Below are 24,566 nucleotides of genomic sequence, written 5' to 3' on the forward strand. Positions count from 1 at the left end.
AACATCTGTATCTGTGATTTGTATTGTCAAGCTGTACGAAATATTGCAAATTAATGATACAACTTAAAAGACAGCAATGGATATCTCACTCCCACCGCTGGCAAAACATTTCAGTGGATCGTTTCGTAAATGGAAACGACCACATATTTTGTGTGTTGCGGCTAGTGTCTTAAAAAGGTTGGCAAACTATTTTAATAATTAAAAATATTGATATGCAATTGTCAACCACGGTAGATGCTTAACTATTAGAACTCAGTTTGACCATCAAATGGAGGCTCAATAATACAATCGCTTCAGCAAATTAATTCACCACATGTCAAAATCAAAGTGTAAATTGAACTACCGGTATTAGTGAATGAATATCGCTACTAAAATCATTTCCACAATCAGAATGTTTAATATATACTTCATTTACATCTCAAAATGATATGCCAAAATATAAAACATTAACTAATAGTTAGTTTTGCTAACTTTGTATCTTGAACACACCAATCTCGTTAGAATAATAGGTGCCCTTTGGAAATATGAATTGTGTGCATAAAGCTCACTTATGCTTTCCCTCTTCCATTTAAAACGAGTTTTTTCATGCATTTTTATAGTTGTTTATACCAAACAAAGACGCTGTTTATGATAACTTATAGCACACTGCATAATAATAGACTCCCATTGAATTCAACTCACTACATTATTGCAGAGCGGTTATGTTGGAACACGCAACAAAGTACCGGTAGGTAAACGGTTCACATCAACGTCGCTTAAGCGATCATTATTATTAGTGTCGCGTTCTGAGAAAACTGGGCATAATGCATGTGCGTAAAGTGTCGTCCCAGATTAGACGTGCAGTCCGCACAGGCTAATCAGGGACGACACTTACCGCCTTAACTTCATTTTAGGTAAGGAGGGACTTCCTTGAAACTAAAAATACCATAAAAGCGGAAAGTGTCGTCCCTGATAAGCCTGCGCAGACTTGCAGTTTGCAGACAAGGCTTATCTTGGACGACACTTTACGCACATGCATTAAACCCAGTTTTCTCAGAACACGACTCATTATTACAACGGAACAAAAACAAATATGTAAAGTTGACGTTAAAAAGTCCTTAAGTCTCTTCATTTAAAATTTATAAAAACACCGGCGAGAAAAATGAAATTCGTAAAGTAGATTTCAAAATAATTAAAATCAATCGCGAATGTTGGCTGAAATATTCGAATGATATCGTTATCCTTAGTTATACGAGTATCTAAAGAGGAACGTGAGTAACAGTGGAGTAAATAAAACAACACCTATGATTGAAAAACGTGTGAAATCAACATTAAATGTAACCCTCATTTAGTCTTATTTCTCAGTAGTTTTGTTTGTTTACTGCAGCAATTTCTTAACATTGTGCAGGCACACTTGAGTGATTTCCCTTTTATTTACTTTGAGATATGAACACCCTATGCCCTTTATATATATCTCTATACCCAATAGTTTTGAAACCGAAAAAGGACGAGCTAAAATTAGTTTCAAGTGTACACTCCCATGATAATCAATTTGAAAGGTTAAGGCATTCGAATGTTTGTACATCGCCGATGAGACACTGAATTTGCTGAAGTAAGTTTAAGGACATAACATATAATTATGTTTTTACATAAACATGGAAATATGATAGACTTAAGATAAAGGAAGTGGTGTAACTGTACTCGGTAAACTGTTTAGAAGAATGCGACAATTGTCAAACAACAGACATTTACATATCTAGTTAAATCGTAATTTTGAGACTTAATCTTCATTTATCCTCGAAAAGGACGATCCCGAAGTCTTTGAAGTTTCAATTGGACACATGTAGACAACTAGTTACTCAGATACTTGTTCCATGTAAGCAATAAAGTGAATTTTCACCAGCACATAAACCTTAAAAAGACAGTATGACAGATGGCATAATAATGCTGAAAGGCTGGTCAAAGTTTTAAGTCTTTGTTATTGACTGTATATCAAGAACATATATCATCTTTAAGTTTGATATCAATATCTCTATTACACATCGGAATATGGAGCTGTTGCACGCAACAGTTAACCAGATTTTTCTGAGAACGACACGCCTGAGGTCATAACTCTTCCAAATTAAAGGTCAGTGTTATGGGACTTGGTGAGCAATCTCCATGCTGATCGCACAGACACGTGTAAAGATTATGTGAACTATCTGTAGTAGTTACAGAGATATTTACTTGTAGAATGCAAGCTTTATTATGAATTTAAACTTGCAAGCATACCTTAAGCAGACTTTTATACGCACACAAGGCAGCATAATAAAAAGCTTATAGATTATACGCGGAACAGTGCCACAAGTGCTCAAGATGGTGTGAAAATATTAGTGAACACTGACTTGTTTCTGCCCTTATAATAATCCCCACATAACAAGAATGATGGAACTAGTCATTCAAACTTGCGGGGTAGACTTCTTCTTACGATACTGCAGTTTACCGCTTGAACAACAAGCAGACGTATGGATGTGTCAAACGTTCCTCGACGCAGGCAGGTCAAACTTTACAATGCTTATAACGTTATATCGTGGGCTAAAGGGGTACGTTTAACTAGTTACAAACTTGCTCGGGCACTGTGGTTGTAAATTTTTACGAGAACGTATTCTATAATTTAGTTTCGTAACATATTAACCAGTTTGTTTCTAATGTTGCAATCACTCTCCCCGATTACTCTATGAGTCCATACTCAGTAAACAGAAGGTATTATAGAATTCGTTTTCGTACCTAGAATGCCAGATTATTTTCACGTTTGTTTTGATCAGCATTGGCTTGATAGTTCATGTGTATGTGCGTTATGCGTATTCACTCATTCCCGTATATAGGTGCGCTATGATGTATTCACTCATTCCCGTATATAGGTGCGCTATGATGTATTCACTCATTCCCGTATATAGGTGCGCTATGATGTATTCACTCATTCCCGTATATAGGTGCGCTATGATGTATTCACTCATTCCCGTATATAGGTGCGCTATGATGTATTCACTCATTCCCGTATATAGGTGCGCTATGATGTATTCACTCATTCCCGTATATAGGTGCGCTATGATGTATTCACTCATTCCCGTATATAGGTGCGCTATGATGTATTCACTCATTCCCGTATATAGGTGCGCTATGATGTATTCACTCATTCCCGTATATAGGTGCGCTATGATGTATTCACTCATTCCCGTATATAGGTGCGCTATGATGTATTCACTCATTCCCGTATATAGGTGCGCTATGATGTATTCACTCATTCCCGTATATAGGTGCGCTATGATGTATTCACTCATTCCCGTATATAGGTGCGCTATGATGTATTCACTCATTCCCGTATATAGGTGCGCTATGATGTATTCACTCATTCCCGTATATAGGTGCGCTATGATGTATTCACTCATTCCCGTATATAGGTGCGCTATGATGTATTCACTCATTCCCGTATATAGGTGCGCTATGATGTATTCACTCATTCCCGTATATAGGTGCGCTATGATGTATTCACTCATTCCCGTATATAGGTGCGCTATGATGTATTCCCGTATATAGGTGCGCTATGATGTATTCACTCATTCCCGTATATAGGTGCGCTATGATGTATTCACTCATTCCCGTATATAGGTGCGCTATGATGTATTCACTCATTCCCGTATATAGGTGCGCTATGATGTATTCACTCATTCCCGTATATAGGTGCGCTATGATGTATTCACTCATTCCCGTATATAGGTGCGCTATGATGTATTCACTCATTCCCGTATATAGGTGCGCTATGATGTATTCACTCATTCCCGTATATAGGTGCGCTATGATGTATTCACTCATTCCCGTATATAGGTGCGCTATGATGTATTCACTCATTCCCGTATATAGGTGCGCTATGATGTATTCACTCATTCCCGTATATAGGTGCGCTATGATGTATTCACTCATTCCCGTATATAGGTGCGCTATGATGTATTCACTCATTCCCGTATATAGGTGCGCTATGATGTATTCACTCATTCCCGTATATAGGTGCGCTATGATGTATTCACTCATTCCCGTATATAGGTGCGCTATGATGTATTCACTCATTCCCGTATATAGGTGCGCTATGATGTATTCACTCATTCCCGTATATAGGTGCGCTATGATGTATTCACTCATTCCCGTATATAGGTGCGCTATGATGTATTCACTCATTCCCGTATATAGGTGCGCTATGATGTATTCACTCATTCCCGTATATAGGTGCGCTATGATGTATTCACTCATTCCCGTATATAGGTGCGCTATGATGTATTCACTCATTCCCGTATATAGGTGCGCTATGATGTATTCACTCATTCCCGTATATAGGTGCGCTATGATGTATTCACTCATTCCCGTATATAGGTGCGCTATGATGTATTCACTCATTCCCGTATATAGGTGCGCTATGATGTATTCACTCATTCCCGTATATAGGTGCGCTATGATGTATTCACTCATTCCCGTATATAGGTGCGCTATGATGTATTCACTCATTCCCGTATATAGGTGCGCTATGATGTATTCACTCATTCCCGTATATAGGTGCGCTATGATGTATTCCCGTATATAGGTGCGCTATGATGTATTCACTCATTCCCGTATATAGGTGCGCTATGATGTATCACTCATTCCCGTATATAGGTGCGCTATGATGTATTCACTCATTCCCGTATATAGGTGCGCTATGATGTATTCACTCATTCCCGTATATAGGTGCGCTATGATGTATTCACTCATTCCCGTATATAGGTGCGCTATGATTGTATTCACTCATTCCCGTATATAGGTGCGCTATGATGTATTCACTCATTCCCGTATATAGGTGCGCTATGATGTATTCACTCATTCCCGTATATAGGTGCGCTATGATGTATTCACTCATTCCCGTATATAGGTGCGCTATGATGTATTCACTCATTCCCGTATATAGGTGCGCTATGATGTATTCACTCATTCCCGTATATAGGTGCGCTATGATGTATTCACTCATTCCCGTATATAGGTGCGCTATGATGTATTCACTCATTCCCGTATATAGGTGCGCTATGATGTATTCACTCCATTCCCGTATATAGGTGCGCTATGATGTATTCACTCATTCCCGTATATAGGTGCGCTATGATGTATTCACCATTCCTATATTAGGTGCCTATATTATTCCTCATTCCCGTATATAGGTGCGCTATGATGTATTCACTCATTCCCGTATATAGGTGCGCTATGATGTATTCACTCATTCCCGTATATAGGTGCGCTATGATGTATTCATCACTCATTCCCGTATATAGGTGCGCTATGATGTATTCACTCATTCCCGTATATAGGTGCGCTATGATGTATTCACTCATTTCCCGTATATAGGTGCGCTATGATGTATTCACTCATTCCCGTATATAGGTGCGCTATGATGTATTCACTCATTCCCGTATATAGGTGCGCTATGATGTATTCACTCATTCCCGTATATAGGTGCGCTATGATGTATTCACTCATTCCCGTATATAGGTGCGCTATGATGTATTCACTCATTCCCGTATATAGGTGCGCTATGATGTATTCACTCATTCCCGTATATAGGTGCGCTATGATGTATTCACTCATTCCCGTATATAGGTGCGCTATGATGTATTCACTCATTCCCGTATATAGGTGCGCTATGATGTATTCACTCATTCCCGTATATAGGTGCGCTATGATGTATTCACTCATTCCCGTATATAGGTGCGCTATGATGTATTCACTCATTCCCGTATATAGGTGCGCTATGATGTATTCACTCATTCCCGTATATAGGTGCGCTATGATGTATTCACTCATTCCCGTATAGGTGCGCTATGATGTATTCACTCATTCCCGTATATAGGTGCGCTATGATGTTATATGTTTGAAGTTTATACCACATGCGTACTGTTTTTTTTTTCTCTTTCAATGACCTTTCAACGATTTATTTTCCTTAACAATTTTTTCCATGCCTATAAATAATAGTTTGTTGTTGGGAAGTAAAGGAATAATAGGAAACGATAAGTATAATGAGTTGAATAACTATAAATGTTAAATTGTACTCATCTACTGCTAAATATTTAACGAGCACCGGTAAATTGAAACTCCTTCATTACGTATAAAGATTTACATTATGTCAATGTACGAAACAATATCACGAAAACGAGACATAACGTTTGGAAACAACGGGGATAAATACATTTTTCACACATAAACACAATATAGATTAATGATCTAAATGCCAGATATTTCTCACGAAATAATACGAAATGAGATTTCAATATACACGCAAGGACAGTTCATTTGCATCATGTGCAGATTTGTTCAGCTGCATGTTAAAATTCATCAAACTTGTCATTAAGTATATAGTTAAATTCCTTTAATATTAAAAACATTCATTCAATGTAAAATAAAATTAACATAACATTCATTATCTTGTAGTTTGCTTTTTACAAAGCTTGGTTTTATAATTTTGTAAATGCACCTCTGACACTTTCGATCGTTCATTTAAAATAAAACATACACGCACAACACTAATAATTATAATTATTACATAATATTACGTGTTTTTCATTATTTGTTATTTAATGTATAAAAGTCCTTATCCACAAAAGGATATTGCTAATTTATAAACTTGTTTTGGGAAATTGTAATGATCAGACCAACTTTACTCTGATACGAATGACCAACTCGTATATTTTTAAGCTTAATATCAATTTATCAATATACAACATTTGTACTAAACAACATATATTTATATATTTTTTAGGTTTTATAATGTATATGTTTGTATATGTTCTAATCGATGTACTGAATATACATAGTTCTGTATGCATATACAGTATGCTATGTACCTGTATAAGTGATTTTGTAAATCAGTCAGTGCGCATGCGCAATAAATCCCAACTGAATAACAATAAAATCAGCTGGACTATAGCTCGGAGTATTCCGGGAAATGGTCGAGCTAAACACCAGACGAACACGGAGCGATTCTATGCACTCAAGTCTTACCTCGCATTCCAGCTGCCCTACTTTTTGTTGCTTCAGATTTAGCACTTTGGAAAGTTGGTTCCTCTGAGCGATGAGCATCTTGGAAACGTCATTCAGAGGAAGCTGTGAAGCGAGGTTATCCAACGGTAAACTCACGACGTTCATAAACTGATCATTCGGCGAATGAACATAATACATTTTCACAAAAACAAAACACCCCAACACAAAAGCCACAGCTGATATTACGAAAGTCTTAGCGTTCATCTTTGTGATGCTATATGCTATTTTAACAATAGCGCCGTGAGTAATCCCCAGCCTCTGCAGTGTATTACAGGCACTTAGTCATTCACATCGACACACGGCCGTTCTTTAAGCAAGAGTAATCATCGAATAACGATTTGTTAAGTCGCGCTACTCTTGCGGTAACTTTGCGGTTGAGTATTCTGCGGTTGCGAGCCTTAGGTAGTGATTTTCAAAATGGCTTTCTCAGAAGGAGAGGTGTGGTTGTTGTGATCTAAATAACATATTTAGCTACCGGGTTCAGGAGGCTTGTCGCACGTTGCTCTAGTCATTTATCCACTTTAAGTCATGGCTGTTCGTGTTTTTTTTAATGTAAGTGAAACGAATATGTAGAAAATCCATTTTGCTTGTTGAAAAGGAAATGATCACATTTTATTGAAGGGGCCTTTTAACGTTTTGGTAAATTGACAAAATTTTAAAAAGTTGTTTCAGATTGGCAAATTTTCGTTGTAGTTATGATATTTGTGAGGAAACAGTAATACTGAATATTTACCATTCTCTAAAATAGCCAATATAAGCATCTTTTTACGATTTAAAAACCTGAACATTATAAAGCGTTACAACGCGAAACGATTGAATAATTTGGAAAGTTCTGTTGCTGTCGTTATATTTTGTGAAACTACGAGCATTGCTTATATAAAGCATTAAATACTTTTAACATTGTGTGAGCGCGGATGGCCGAGTGGTTTAAATGGGTTATACTTTTACTCCAAGACTCCAGGGGTCAGTGGTTCGAACCCAGTTGTGGGTTACTTTTTTTCCTATTTTAATTTTATTCTCGATTTTTCACTGGAGCTTCTTATTTCCAATGTTTACAATTATCAATATAAAGCATTTTATGACAATCTTCAAAACATGCAAAAATCTGTAAAAAGGCCCATTTAACACGAAACGTTTCGTGTGAAGGTCATTTAACTTTGTGAAACTGATTCAAGCACAAGTATTGAAATCACCTCATGTTTAAATTGAGAAGAAAAAATCGATTATAACAGTTAATTTCAGTGAATCATGTTTTGCATTTATGAATACAATGATATAATATACAGGGGAAATACTAGTAAACCACTAGACCGTACACTGGACATCCACAATGGTGGAGGATCTCCTCAATTGAATGAAAAATATCATGGAAAACACATAGAATGCTTTAAGCATTCATAGCACAATACACGCAAATTTGTTGTGTTCCTAACCCGGTATGTTTTTTTCTTCAGAAATGTACGCCGTTTTTTGCCTGAACGCTTGTACAACTTCTGACAAAAATAATACACTGTCCACTGTGCAGTTAATATCCCTTATTGGCAACACATAATGTAACTATGGTACGTTTATTTATGTAGAAATATGCATCGAAAAGCTCTCTGCAGATATACACTAAGTTTTACTAACATGTATTTAACTTTTACAGAGTTAGACATGTTGCACAATAATACACAGTCCACCATATATCTAATTAAGCGCACTGTCAACACCATATTTATCCGTAAAGAATAGATTAAAAGGTCCAATATGCGGCTTAATTCATTCGTTTCGGCCTTGGGCGTAGTCCCAAAGCAATAGTAATGAGACTATCTGAATTTGCTGGCTGCCAAAAACCAAATTCCAAAAAGTCCGATTTACCACTAAATTCATAATCATACTCAATAAAAGAAGTTCTTCGCAGATCTCAATAACCCGCCTTGTAAATACAGAACATCACTATTTAACATGACAGTCTCATAAAAAAGTTAACAAAATATCATTGAAGCAAAATTGCTAAGCATAGGCTACGACATTGTTATTGTTAACATATTCATGCGAGAATAAGTTCCTCGCTTGACGATCTAGGCCGAAAAGTTACGAGTGCTCACGGAGACACTAAGAATAATTATTTTCTGAGATTTTTTTTGAAGACATTATATTTGGTACTTTTAAACATATTTTAAAATATTGTTATTTTATTTTGCGTTCAAAGGACATTCCAGAAAAAAAGACAATGAAAAACGAAACAATATTCAATATCATTCTCAGAAATAGACGAAATAACCGGATATGGTATTTCACTTCGAAGATCTAGCGCGCAAATCGAGCGCGAAAAGTTCTACGTGAGACAAAGTACACAATCTGTACATCGTTCTTTATTAGTGTAAGTGGATTCTCTTTTCTATACACATGACAAATGAATAATGAGTGATTTCCTGATCTGTTAATACTACCCTAAGTCTCACTATTTCCGGTAGAGCCCCGGTCCATCCCGGTTTGCTTACGCCGATCGACCGGCGCGAACCGAGATGATTCGTAGATTTTTTTAACGCAGTCACACTATCTCCCGGTGCCGTCCCGGTTGAAGCCGGTCAACATCCCGGAAGAGTCCCGGCCAACCCCGGACTAGCTACGGTTTATCGCGGTGCAGCCTCGGCAAAGCCTCGGTTGTCGCCGGTAATGCCCAGATGGAGCCCCGGTGAAAGCCTGCAGCGTCCCGACTGAGACCCGGAATACCGTAACTCCACCGGCACTCACCGGGGCTATACCGGCATCAGATCCCGACAGAGCTACCGCAACGCCCCAGTTTTATCCCGGTTATTGTCGCCTGTGATGCACAGGAGGAGCCCCGGTGAAAGCCGGTGGCGTCCCGGCAGAGCGCCGGTTTACCGATATACCGTAGCTATACCGGAACTCGGCCGGCATTCATTGGTGCTCCACCGGGGCAGCAACGGCGACAACCGGGGCGTTGCCGTAGCTCTGTCGGGGTCTGTTTGGGCCTTGGTGGAGCTACGGTGCCGTGACGGTTCTTATCGGTTCCGTCCCAGTTGATGCCGGTGCCGCGGCGGTCGTTGCCGGTCCTTCCCGGTGACTCCCGGTTCATCCCGGAGGTGTTTAACATTTTGATACTTTCCCGTTGGAGCTCCGGTTGTTCCCGGTCGTTCCCGATTCATCCCGGTCTAGCCCCGGTTCTCTCCGGTAGAGCCCCGGTTAATCTCGGTAGATCCCGAAGTGATTTATTTGACGCCAACAATAACAGTTTTTTGCGGCCATGTTGTTGTTGTTGTTGTTGTTGTTGTTGTTGTGGTTTATCTTCACCAACAGCAGAGGTAGACGAACCTCTACCAGATCTGTAGAGTTGAACAAAAGGTTATCATTCCCACCACCAGTATCGTGTAGTCCTCCACCGTCTATGTACACTGTAGTATATACACATACATTAGTTTGTATTTTCTTACAGTCTCTGAGCTTCTTCAACCGCTCGGGTCAATCCGTATAAATTCGGACCAAGGGAGAAATTCGGATAATACATCATAAATGCATTTTACGTCACACTAAATCTAGCCCAAGGCCTTCGGTGCCTACAGCGCTTTGATTTGATTTATTTATGGATATTGAACATACAATTAAGAACAATCTAGATGACTCAAGCTACATGTATACTGTGATATTATTTTGTGTTCTTGCTGTTGAGTGCGCGTAGTTACAAGTTTTCAAGTTTCATAAAATCAAATAAAAACAGCGAGTAATTTATGTAAAAAAATGCGTTTTCGTTGTGCAAGTTTATCAATATGTCTATCAACATGACTAACTTATAAAATTAGAGTTTCGTTCTGGACAATTGATTTTGAATAATGGGTGTTGTACTTAACAATTTCCTCTTATAAAATAACAAATTTCCGGATTTAGTTTTACGAAACTCTATCATATACTTAACTTAATTTTGTTGGTCGAGTCTAGCAGCATGACTTTTACATCAGGGCTGATGTTTTGTGGTCTATTGATATTAGAAGAAGTTAAGCCATGCCATTTTCTCTAAAATAAAAGTTTGTCGGACTTTTCAAGAGGTGGATCACGAGTTGGGTGTCTCAAGCCCATATAGCTCTTACCAGACACGAGATCTATCTTGCGGAGGATTCCGGAGATAGTCGGTATAGCAAGAATAATCGATGGATATTGTTAAAACTTAAATACATATAATGCATAGTATGACTCGATTTTTCATTGTCGCCTCGGGTACTACTTACATGTACCCCGGATACTCTTAAGTATACTAACATGTACCCCGGGTACGGTTAATATACTTAATCGTACCCTGTCGATATTAGACTGTACCCGAATTGTATACTGCCCAAAATCTGATGGCGTAAAACGCGCTAGCGATAATCTTAAACAAACTTCTCTTAAAAAAAAACTGCATCAACATGGTTTTTGAGTATGTGTTTCGATAATACAGAGGCCATTCTACAGCAAATTGACATGCATGTGAATATAATTAATTTAAAAAAAAAAGCCGACAACGACCGATTTAGCGTTAAATTGCCCGGGTAAGTTTTAGTATCTTTACCGTACCCGGGGTACATGTAAGTATACTGAAACCAAAGAGGACCGATTGGGATACACAAGTTTCTGTAAACGCACTAATTCAAGCATATTATCTAAATATTAACTTAATGATGATACTGTGTCATGTATAATGGTATGAAGTGGAACTGTATCACAATCGTATACAGGGTTTCTCATATTCATGTTTGTGTTGTGTAAACTACTAGCGAACGTGTTTGATATGTGACCAAATAAGGGCAAACCAAATACATGAATCTTGCTCATATTGTTGCATATGAAATCATTCCAACTGTCAACAGGCTAACCTGTGCATTGCATTATTTCCAACCGTCCGCCACAACGTTTTTGTGTGCGACATAAATGAATTCGCTTCCCTCTGTGTTATTTTTCACCCACGCGTTGCTGATGATGTTGCTGTTGGGAAACGGCGGGGATCGCCTTATCCCGCGACAACGAAAAATTATCAGACTAGAATAGAAAACAACTTGAATTTCTTAAACCTTTCAACTCAAGAGTAGATTATTAGTGCGCCTAGTGTATCGCCAGATACTAGCAATACTGAGTCGCGTTCTGATAAAACCATGCATGATGCATTTGCGTTAAGTTTCGTCCCAAATTAGCCTGTGCAGTCCGCACAGGCTTATCAGGGACGACACTTTCCGCTTTTATGTTTTTTTAGTTTTAAGGAAGTCCCTCCTTACCGAAAGCCAAGTTTAGGCGGAAAGTGTCGTCCCTGATTAGCTAATCCGGGATGAAACTTTACGTACATGTTTTAAACCAAGTTTTCTCATAACAAGGCTTATACTTATCTCAATTTCCTCGTTGCAGTGACCTTCCTCTCGATGCGGGTTGAACAGTTCAATTTCTGCCCATAGACTTTTATTATCTATCTTTCGAATCAGACGTGACCTCCGTTTATTCGGTAATTAAATCTTCAACTGATTGCGTTTTTATTTATGAAATTGATTTAAGATATAAAAAATAATATGAAGCAAAGACAAATCAAAAGAAAATGTGAAGATTTCGCTATTAGACCAATTGTGTTTGTTTGGTTTTGTTTTATTTGTGGCATGTTATATTCATCTTTCTTATGTTCTAAACTATCTTTCAAATAACGAAGCGAATATATCGCTTGGAATGTATTGTGTTTTTTGTTTCTGTTTATACGAATGGTTACCTAAAATATGCTTTCTTATTATTTAAGTTGAACATATATGACACATGGAAGCTCTGTTTCGATGTGCGCTGGAGTTTGCACAGATAACTACTATTCAGAAAGGCGTTTATATTCGGGAACGCCCAACTAAATATGAGATATGCATTCTGTTGTTGTTTATTCGTTTTTGAAATTTAAATAATTGGAACAAATAGTAGTGGTGATAGATTTCACAAAGTAGAAATCTATAGTATTTTTATGTCAATCTTCTCCGTCAAAGCTGGTCTACTAAATAAAAATATTGCGGGAATGGAAACAACAGGCCTACACAGTTTGCCGACAGACACTATTGGCTTTAGTATCAACAATTACACAATCGATACATATTCGTATCCGAATGTACTTTCATGTTAACTACCTTAAATAGATTTGTATAAGGTTTATGTTATAACAAAATACTGTACATGCATGTAACAAAGTCAACGCAATTGCTTATATATTACGTTATTTAACACAGTTACGCGTTAACAATAGTTTTTTCCACTCACAAGACAGGGTGGGCTTAACGCTTCTCTCAAAGTTGCAAATTGACGTTGAAATTCCCCCAACTGGTCCAGAAAACATTTTCTTTAGTTGCATTTTCAAAGTACTTACTGATATAATATTTACTTCGTCAAAATACCAAAGTTAATTGCATTTATTTAATTTGACTCTGATTGATGGCTGTCCAAAAAAGATATTTTTGTATTTGTCCCCATTTTCACGAATAATACATTTGATTTTTCGGTATTTCAGATAAAAAGCATCATATCATACATGTAGCCACAGCACCATCCTGTTCTAAGCGAACGTAGTTTATATTGAGTTTAGACGAATGCAACATCCACGTGTTTCAGTACACACAGTAGTATAATGCCCTGGATGTATTTTAGTTCAGTAAACATAAATGCCATTATGTATTGTTGTCTAGAAAACGAGTTTCTTATGCATTTTACATGCTGAGTTTGAGAAGATGAATCCTTAACAAGAAAATGTAAATACAAAAGCGGGAAGAGTCGTTCCTGATTTACCTATGCCCTATGACTACACAGTCTACCCTGGGACGATACTTTACGCACATGTATAAAGTCCGGTATCACAGAGCGCGGCTCAAAGTACAACAACCACGCAAAATACTCATGCATTTAGACATTTGACAAATGTTTAAAACATCCGCGCAGTTTTATTAAAAAAATGAACCCACATTTCTGAATTTAGTTTGCATTCAACTCTTAAAGGAAGACTGCCCGGTAATCGCAGTGGCTGGTACACGCAATTTTCACCTAGGTTATTAGGGCTCAATCCCCGGTCCCAGTGTATTTGAGCTTGGTTTGTGGTCACCGTACCGCACAGGTGGGCTTTTCTTTGGATACTCAGGCGTGCCCCACAGTGCAAGATCACTCAAAATGTAATACCTTTTAGTAAAAAATGCAGGAAATTGCAGTTATACATGTATACATGCGTCTTCCCATCTTTCATCATTCTTAAAGGCTGGTTGTTTGTGGGGAGTGCTGGGACACACTCCGGATGCTCACATAATGCGGCTACATGCGCGAAAGGAACTTATAAACTTCGAAAAACGCATTCACAGGCAACAAAGGGAAACTAATCTGGAATGCGTTGGTAACATGAATGTTCAAGCTACTTCCCACGCCAATCCGCTTTATTGGAAGATTCAACGTACTAGAGTTCGAATTTCATTATAGCAATTAGCAGTGGTACAACGTGTCCCATATACATACACAGCCTACCTGTAATGTAAACAACATGAGTAGAAAACAGAAGAAACACGCTTTACTAATTTAAACATTAATCAAATATTTGAATAATGTATTTAAATATGGGGTAAATGAAAAAAGATGTTTTAACGACATCACTTATTTTTTTAAAGGATTTATTTGCCTAAGCGGTAAATGTTATAGTTAAAAGAGACAAACTTAACGAAAAACTAATAGGGTGACGATTATTTCTTCGTTGATCAACATTATGCAAGTAATAATTGACAATCCAACATTAATGAATCGAATATTAACAGCATATAACAACGTTGATATTTACATTAGACCAAGAGGTAAAGCCGATTGCACGTTTGGAATCCCTGATCAAATAACCATGTTTTTATTTTTATTTCTTTAACTCTTATTCTCTTGTAAACATTTTTCGTCTTTTAAAATCTATCAAATTTAGGCGTTAAGTTTTGAACTTCGAAGAATTCCAAACAATGTGAAAACAAAATATGTCAAATAAAGACGAACATTTATGTTTAACATGAAAAGTTCGAAAAGTTTTAATTTAACTAACAAAAATTTTACTGTGACTTAACATATACCCTGACGGCATATCAGTGTTGTGTGAACTTCGATGTACTGCACTTCATTATGTCTCGAAGACGGATGACATCATTTTCAATGTACGAGCGCTGATTTTTAAATATAAAACTGAGATGTTTTCATAGAAAAAATTATATTGTTGACCGGTAATTGCGTGTTTTAATGTCGAATTCCATGACATAGTTGTTGAATGAAGAAAACATTTGACAACGCATTTCATTTTAAATATAACAAACTTATCAACGCTCGAAAAATGGAAAGGTTAAAAGGACAGTTGCATTTATATATAATTTTGAATACAATATAAACTTCTAATAAAACATACGGACAGGAAAGTTCCGGCCTTGACTCAAAATCGGCGCAGAAATATTTCCACAATGTTCTTTTGCAGTTATATTCGGAGACAACATAAATTATCTTGATCGATAGAGATTATCGCCAAAATAATTCGAAAAAGTATGATTCACTTAAAGATCTCATACTTTTAACATTCGGAATGGTTGCCATGCGCATTTTCTTCCTCTTCCATTTCCGGTTCATCCTCATCGACGACGCCCATTTTCCTGCCGATCCACTTGAATTTCTCCGTTATTTCTTCCTGCATGAGCGTGAAGCACATCGACATAATCGCCATTCCGAACGTGGTGTACATGTAGCAGACGACCAGCCGAAAATTCGTCAAGGGATCGCTGAAATCCCTGCTCGGCGTGACGTCACCAAAGCCAATCGTGGACAGCGTGATAAAGCAAAAGTACGCCGACTGCAGCATGTCCCATCCCTCCCAGTACTTGAAGAGCAAGGCGCCGAAAACCATGTAGAGGCCAATGATCGCGAGACTTACCGTGAGCGGGATGGACACCTTACTTATCTCGTCCCATTCTTCCTCCTCATCTTCTTCGTCGTTGTCTTCGTCGATGATGAGCGGTTCGTTGGACTGGGTCGGCGACACGCGCAGTTTGACTCCCCTTTGTGCGATGCTGGCGCCGTTCAGTGCCTTAATGCCACCAGAGGACCCCATCATTCCCGTCCTCTGTTTCATACCAGAAGATTCATCGTGATTTGAGGCAGTCGGGGAGTTTGAAAGAGTGACGGTGGTGGTTTCAAGTCCGGATTTTATCGTCGCGTTCTTTATCGCCAGTATGTTTGCGTAGCCAGGCTCCACCTTTGCGACGGTAGAATACTCTGAAATAATGTAGTAATGGAAGAAACCGGGTAATAATAGTAATAATAGTTATACTAATAATATAAATCATCATCATCATCATCATCATCATCATCATCATCATCATCATCATCATCATCATCATCATCATCATCATATCATCATCATCATCATCATCATCATCATCATCATCATCATCATCATCATCATCATCATCATCATCATCATCATCATCATCATCATCATCATCATCATCATCATCATCATCATCATATCATCATCATCATCATCATCATCATCATCATCATCATCATCATCATCATCATCATCATCATCATCATCATTATTAGTAGTATTCTTATAGCGATCTTCTGAAAGTGTTCACTATTGCTTGTACACTTTATCGAAGTCATTACCACCACATAAAGCAACAGGAGAACATACCATTTTTGCTGGCATCTGCATCAGCGGCTTCTCCGGTGGTCTCCTCATCGTCCCTCTTCCGGGACCGAAAGCATCCGAAGCAGATAACCTTAAAGTAGACGTACCGGAATATGTCCGCAAGCGCGACGCCGATGTTCGTGAGGAAGAGCAGCATCAGCGGGATGCCGATCATGGCATAGGATATGCTCATGATGCGGCCCCATGCCGTCTTCGGTGCGATGTGACCGTAACCTGAAGATAAAAGAGAGCGAATCAAAACTTAAACGGCTAGTTAAGGTAAATATATTTACTTCAGACTCAATTAAATTGAATTAAAAACAAAACACATTAATAACATTATCAAACATACATACATTATTTTGAGTATACACACTTGTTTCCAGTCACCACATTTTGTTCTATAACCGTAGTTTTCTTTATACCTATTACTAACCCAATATCAAAGGGGTAAAATTGAAGTCCGGTAATTAATTGATCCATAAATTAACTGCTATTCGTTTAACTTGGCGTTAAAATTTAGATTAAACAAGCTAGACATGAACGTTGCGAGGGTGCCTTTCGTTAATATGACTGTTGCTTGTTTATTAAGCCCATATTAATAATTTAATGTAAATGATTTGTTGGATATTGCATATGGGAGGAAGTGACATTTCGGTAAAACGTTAGTTTAAAACACGCTTAATTGTATTTTTTCAGACGATTTTATTTCAAATAACGTCTAACGAATCTACTATACAGATTTTAATGTTTTAAGATGCGTATAATGGCCCTATTCCACTACGAAAACAAGCCCACGATTCGCTACGATTTATCAAATTTATTGAATCGGGAAGACTCGTGACAGTCTACGATTTAGTTACGACACTGGTACGATTAAGTTACGACGAATCGTGGGGTTCGGTTGAACTCTTGCGAATAGGGTCGCGACTTGACTACGATGTGAAAGAATCTACTGCGATTGTACTACGAACGATGCAGATCGGTCACGACTAAGCTAGGACCTCACCGAACGCACACACGAATTAGGCGCCAATATCTATTGATATTGATCATTATTTACAATGTGACCTACATTCTTCTGTGTACATGACCTCCGTTACTTTTTTGGCGTCAAATCAAAATTGGAAGTTCGACAAAGAGCAGCTGTAGTATTCTTCGATTGTATTCTTACTTATCTCTCCCCCCTACCGTTGCCTACGATTTTATAACGACGTCCAAGAACGCACAACGACGCTATTACGAGTCAACTGCGATTAAATTCAGTCTTGGAGGTCCTGGCCAAATTTTAAACACGTTTAAAATCTGGCCACGATTTTTGGGAGCTCACGAGTTGCAGGAATCACTAACGATCGACCCACGACTATCTACGAATGAGTTAGGACCTTCACCGATTGAGCTACGAATGTCCGCGACCTCAAAATATTGGAAATCGGGACAAATCGTGGGGAATCGGGTCGTAGTGGAATGCCCCTATAATACATTAAGATAGCACAGGACGATCAATGACGCTACCGACTATCGTACAAAAATAGATTAACTGGATCAATCTAGCCGTTCGTAACATTGTGTTTAGTTAATGCGGATGATTAAATATTAACGCTGAAAAATGAGCGGACATAGAAACACCCTATATTGGTTCATTGCCTATTAATGAAATAACACCAGGTGAGTAAAGTTTAATGAAAGCCAAACAAGAAGCTATTGTATAGCAAACTTTGCTAGCGTATAAACCTGTTCTCAGTCATAATTTTACAAATCGATGAATGTCCATTTGCTCTTGTTTCCTATATATCGTTGAATTCTAACTGAACTGAAAATTGTGTGATTTTAAAATGTTTACTAAATCCCTCCTTCCGTCTGCATACAAACGCTGCTAAGTAACGAAGCATTTACGCTCAGTATTTACAAAAGGTATTTGCAATTCCGTCACATGTTTGCATACAATGATTATAAGATAAAATTGATAAAACGTAAATGCATAACGAAATCGAATAGCACTTCACATAACCAATATCAGAGCTTTATCTAATTTAAGTTGTATTCAATTATGGCCATGTTCATGTATAATAAGATCCGCAGCGTATCCTTGTTATGTACCGAGAATTTAAACTATACATCCAATGGATAAAAGCATCGTAAATACCTTAAAGGGAGAGGTCAAACTAACAAACACAACTGAACTTTATGTATCAATGTGGTTTGTATAAAAGTACGTCAACCAACATAATTATATAGCATGAAACTGGAACTTATGATAACTAATGCGATACAGGAGCGATAATTTTGCTAACCACAACTTTCTGGCTAATTATTTTGATGCTGTGCTAAAATCATGTTATGATATAAGTCTTCTTCGTTTGGTCCTTGACAGGTCATAATTGTGAGTTTTTTTCTGTAATTTTAGTTTCCACTATACATAAAAGCATAGTTATTCACGAGATGTTTACTGAACATTTTTAAAACGTCTTCTTAAGTTGCGTTATTAATAAAGTCTATGGCATGAAATTCTGTAATAAAAGGGACTTTAATAAAGTAGAATTATTTATATGAAATGGTGCCAAATTTCATCGTTACGTGTCTAATTAATACACGGAAGCAAACGGATATTCTAGTGAATATATAATGTTGCACTTTACGAAAAATAGCCCCCCTCCACACAAACACACAGCAAGGACCTGCCTGAAGTTGTTTTTTGTTCACCATGTAAAGCGAATATGCAGAAAAATGGATGTTCGCGTACGATACCAGATGAACTGTTTTGACAAAATTAAATAGTTTGTAGTCGGAGAACATTAGAACAGTTATTTTCAAAATCACATTTCCTTCTTTTTTATCACGTCATTATAGGTTGTGTATTGATATTGCAATCTTGATTTGGATCGGTGTTTGTTTTCAAACAGCATTTCACATCATGTCAGACTGTAAATCAATTAAAAGTTACACATTAAACAAAAAGCATACATAACTAAGCGCATAACATTGGCAAACAGCGTGTGCCTCTAGTATGAACTTGCCTAACATGGACATTTCAATTTTATGTTTTGATTTTCAAGGGGCCTTTTCACGTTTTTGTAAATTGACAAAATTGAAAAAAGTTGTTTCAGATTCGCAAATTTTCGTTTTAGTTATCACATTTGTGAGGAAACAGTAATACTGAACATTTACCATGCTTAATATAGCCATTATATGCATCTTTTGACGATTTAAAAACCTGAAAATTATAAAGCGTTGCAACGCGAAACGAATGAATAATTTGGAGAGTTCTGTTGTTGTCGTTTAATGTTGTGAAACTACGAAGATTGCTTATATAAAACATAAAATACGGCATATATGCATACTTGGCAGGATGGCCGAGTGGTCTAATTGGTTTTTACTCCAGGACTTTAGGGGTCACTGGTTCGAGTCCTGCCGAGTGTTACTCTTATTTTTCTTTTTTTTTTAAATTTGATTCTTGATTTTTTACTGGAGCTTGTTAGATCCAATGTTTACATTTATCGATATAAAGCATTTAATGACAAACTTCAAAACATGACAAATTCTATGAAAAGGCCCCTTTAACTGGCTGAGTTGTATTTGATAACTGTTTTGAGTTCCAACATGCTAGGACCGACTCTAAATAAGTGGTATAGTATTTTTTTTCTTATTTGTGCAGTCACAACATTTGCAGCGCACAAGTTTCATGAACTCGATCATATCTACCAATCTAAATTAACAGGTTATGTACAAAAAAAACGCAATTTCGAAATCGGTGTTCTAAATGTATTGAGATAATCATCTCTTAATATGATTCAAACAAAATGTTTTTATTGCTTTATATAATACACTTAGGAAACACATTGACCTCATTGATTTGAGAATGATAAACCACACATAATTTAATTATATCAATATACGAAGTCCTTCGCCTTTTCGAACACGTTCAACTTATTATTATTTAAGTCAATCAAACATGCTTCCAATATTTATCATGATATACTATTGTTGCTATTAGTTACGTTTAACTAATGTTCTCTACACGAACGCATCTGTTATAATATATATTACGAATAAAGTTGAAAATTCAAACAGTATCGGCATATTGCTATAATGACTCGACACCAAAAAATTGAACCAAATATGGAATATAAATGCTTGCATCGTTCTTTGTTATTGATCAAAGTTCAATCGAATTTATGTTTCTTAAATGTTAGTATGATCATTGAACGAGTTCGTTCACTTGCTACCTATGCATCTCGCTGCACAGTGACACAAGTACGTTGAATACCGGTAATCTAAGTTAGTTAAAGAAAGAATGATTATTGTAAAGCAACTTAGGTCCTGTAATCTGTGAAACCGCAACATTGCATATACTAACTGATTATTTAAATAGGTATATCGATAATGTAGATTTATGATTAGTTCATTCAACTTCACCGTCATTTATTATCGCGCCCAATCTGCCAATGGTCACCTGCAAAGTTGATTTCCTGTTCGTCAACCCTAGAAATGGGTTTTGGATTAACTCGATCGAAAGCTGTAAATGGAGCAAAGGTCTGCGGGTACTCTGATCAACTGATATAAACATGCATTACATTTTGTGTGTTGCCCACGATATAAACAAAAGACCAACTGCTACTACTACTACTATTGAGACTGCTGTTTCGGATGACTGTGTTTGATTACTTACATTTTATTCTTTCAACTTGTAAGTTTGCAAGTATTTGTATTTTCATATATGAAGGTAGATAAATATACGATGGTGGTACATGTATGTTGCTTCTGAAGGTGATGAGGGAATTAGTAATTACTTAACCCATTATGACTAGCGTCCAGAAAAAAGGCCTTGGCAGAGAGCGTAGACCCAGATGAGACGCCGCATGATGCGGTGTCTCATCAGGGTCTGTGCTGTTTGCTTAAAGGCATTTCTGTAAGAAATATTCTAAATATAGAAATAAATATACTAGACATCCCTAATTTTGGAAATAAATTGATCAAATTTAGAAGGATGGGATAGTCCATTAGGCATAAATGGGTTAATAAAACTTATTTTCAAGACAAACTTATCTAATTCGCTCACCGATCGTGGTCACAATTGTCATAGCAAAGAACAGGGAGCCCGCGAAGGTCCACTCATGCATAGGCCCATCTACCTTGTCGAAGCCCTCACACCAGCTACCGTCGTAGCCTATGGCTAAGGAGTTGTTGCGGAACGCCTCGAACACTCCGATTAGTTGGGCGTCTCCCGCCAATGAGTTGACGGGATTGTTCAGGATAACATCCAGTATGCTGAACAGTGTCTTGTTTTCCATGTCATCATATTCTTTTCGCCCATCAATGCATATCGAGATTTCATTCTCTCTTTCTAGCAGCTCAAACAACGCCGCGCCTAAAAGGCAATACAGCACAACCAGAAAGCACAATCCAAGATGTGAAAATGCAATTTTCAGTACCTTTTTGCACATACGCTTTCCTGAATTTCGCGCTTTTTTAACTTCCTCGGAACCCATTTTATTGCGTGCCAGTGCAGACAGTGTGCATCGGAATCCGAAAGCAAAATAACACGCGTTCAAAGGACGCCTGATTGAGCGATGTTGTGACAGCAAACACTGTCATAGATTTCTCAGGCATGACATTGAATTCAAAGGTCCTCATCAATAATTACTGAACAAACATAAACGATGTTTCAGTCTGATGATGCCCTACGTCAGACCGTCAAGCAATTATCTATGAAGAAGTATTCATTTCTGGAAAATAACGCATCTAATATTTATCGAATCGAATGATGGACTATTGATCCAATAGGCAGGGTTTATCCATCAATAGGCTTCGAATGACTTTCGTTTGTTTGTTCTCCTGAATAAGTAAAGGGATATCAATATCCGTATTTTAAAAATCGATGCGATTTTAATGGCGTTTGGTTTTGCGCGCATCGCATTTACATTACGATTATGGTCTGTATTTAAGGTAAGAACTTAATGGTCAAAAGATTTAGGCAATAGCCTTTAATCTGAAGGTCTCTAGTTAAAAAAGGTCCATGCTAAACGCAAGTTCTGTTGTTCAGATGTTTACATATTAAAAGTTTAAATATATAAAAGTAATATTTAAAAGAGGATCAAGATAGCTTTATACCATTCATTTCAGTTTGTTTTATGTAAAGGGCAACTCAAAGAACATTGCAGAATCATTTCTATAATTTCTGGAAATCCTTTTTAAAATTTCTAAGTAAAACATGTTGACAGTTTTATAATGAGCATAAAATGAAAACAATATCAAGTCCACGCCGGGTATGCGAATACTTCGTTGACGGATGGCACTTCACTAACAGAGAACAACAAACGCCACGCGCGAGAGGTAAGTTCCTCTGTTTTATTTAAAGTTATATCATAAAGATTAGTTTTTAAGACAAGACACATGGTCGAGTTGATAAATGGTGTATCCTTTTGTATTGGGAATACACAATTTCACGGAAGAATGGTACAGTTTTGCCCAAAAAATAGAAAATTCGATCGGAAAACAGCATAAACTGGATGAACAGTAAACATTTTAACAAAATAAAACTACTTAGAATTATTGCAAGAAATTGCTTGCTATTCCAGCATGTAGAGTAATCACTGTGCTTCAAATACTGAAATTTTGATAGTATTCAATGAAATATAAACAAAGATAGTGCATGTTGTAATAGGTGGCATACATAAAGTTGCAGGCACTTTGTTTACCGATAAAGGGCACTTCAGATTACGGAGACTTTCAACAAAGCGGGCACTCTAATAACTGAGTTTTATCTTCTACCTTAAAGGCATTTATTTATATTATGGCTATTCATACGAAACATTTTGAAAATATATTTTTCAAAAATCACATTACTATTTATTTATACTATGTTTATTATAATTGCAATTTTCAAATAAGATAATATTTATTATTAAATAAATGTGTACATAATGAACTTGTTTTTATTGGTAACTTGAGATTCAGAGAAATGAAAATACAACGGATAGTGCGGATCAACACAATCGTGTTTAATTTTACTTATAGCAGGGCTCTAGATAACGTTAGTGAAGGGGTCTTTATGAGGCAAATACACATTTGTTCTTCATAAAATCCTATGTCGGTTGTGCTTATTTGAATCGCATCATCAAGACGATACTTATGCGTAGCAACAAAATTAAAAAGAGAATGGTAAAACTCCCTTAATTTTAAGCCCTGCTTATAGGGAGCACTTTCCTTTACGCAACGCTAACGTTTGCTCGAAGTGCGATTCACCCGACCCTAAATAACTGTATTGGTTGAGTTTAAAGAAACACGGGTAAAATTAAATCGTAAAAACAACTGATTCTGGAAAAAAGGAATGCGTACATAAAATGTTTAAATGTCATATTATGGAGTCAGTACTTAGTATACACCCACACACGAAGTTTACGGTGCTATGTAGGATATAACTTGTATGTCTGTCGGTCTGTCGGTCTGTCGGTCGGTCGGTCGGTCCGTATTAAGTGTCCGCTCTCTCGGTTTTTCATCCGATCTTCACCAAACTTGGTCAGAAGTGGTATCTAGATGATGTCTATGTCAAGTTTGAATATTGGTCATGGCGGGTCAAAAACTAGGTCACGGGGTCACTTAGTGCGTTTTAAACATTCAGCATGGTGTCCGCTCTCTAATTCAAGTAGTGTTCATCCAATATTCGCCAAACTTGGTCAGAAGTTGTTTTAAGATGATGTCTAGGCCAAGTTTGAACATGGGCCATGCCGGGCCAAAAACTAGGTCACGGGGTCACTTGGTGCGTTTTTTAACATTCAGCATGGTGTCCGCTAATTCAAGTAGTATTCATCGGATATTC

At 37.3% G+C, this 24,566-nt stretch overlaps 3 protein-coding genes across 4 annotated transcripts in view; 1 reads left to right on the forward strand and 2 right to left on the reverse strand.

The window, feature by feature from the left end:
- Positions 1 to 7,356, reverse strand: part of LOC127877532 (uncharacterized) — a 66,743-nt gene extending 59,387 nt beyond the window's left edge. Inside the window, exon 1 of the mRNA XM_052423487.1 lies at positions 7,033 to 7,356. Coding sequence (XP_052279447.1) covers positions 7,033 to 7,275 — 243 coding nt within the window. The 5' untranslated portion in view covers positions 7,276 to 7,356. The remainder of the gene's footprint in view (positions 1 to 7,032) is intronic.
- LOC127877524 (adhesion G protein-coupled receptor B1-like) overlaps positions 1 to 24,566 on the forward strand; it is a 469,993-nt gene that overhangs the window by 204,540 nt on the left and 240,887 nt on the right. The gene's annotated exons all lie outside the window — the stretch shown is intronic.
- On the reverse strand, positions 14,708 to 22,328 carry LOC127877530 (TWiK family of potassium channels protein 18-like). The gene is made up of 3 exons (XM_052423480.1): positions 21,807 to 22,328; positions 16,751 to 16,981; positions 14,708 to 16,326 (listed from the first exon to the last, which is right to left on the reverse strand). The coding sequence occupies exons 1-3, from the start codon at positions 22,234 to 22,236 to the stop codon at positions 15,629 to 15,631; spliced, it is 1,359 nt and encodes a 452-aa protein (XP_052279440.1). The 5' UTR covers positions 22,237 to 22,328; the 3' UTR covers positions 14,708 to 15,628.

The sequence above is a fragment of the Dreissena polymorpha genome, chromosome 4, assembly GCF_020536995.1.
Source record: "Dreissena polymorpha isolate Duluth1 chromosome 4, UMN_Dpol_1.0, whole genome shotgun sequence".
Classification (NCBI taxonomy): Eukaryota; Metazoa; Mollusca; class Bivalvia; order Myida; family Dreissenidae; genus Dreissena; species Dreissena polymorpha.

What these genes read in the sequence shown, in the direction of transcription:
- LOC127877530 (XM_052423480.1), bottom strand. Translation starts at nt 22,236, where the DNA reads ATGGGTTCCGAGGAAGTTAAAAAAGCGCGAAATTCAGGAAAGCGTATG. An exon ending in GACAATTGTGACCACGATCG is followed by an intron (nt 16,982 to 21,806) that starts GTGAGCGAATTA and finishes TTTTATCTTCAG; the next exon opens with GTTACGGTCACATCGCACCG. An exon ending in TGCAGATGCCAGCAAAAATG is followed by an intron (nt 16,327 to 16,750) that starts GTATGTTCTCCT and finishes ACATTATTTCAG; the next exon opens with AGTATTCTACCGTCGCAAAG.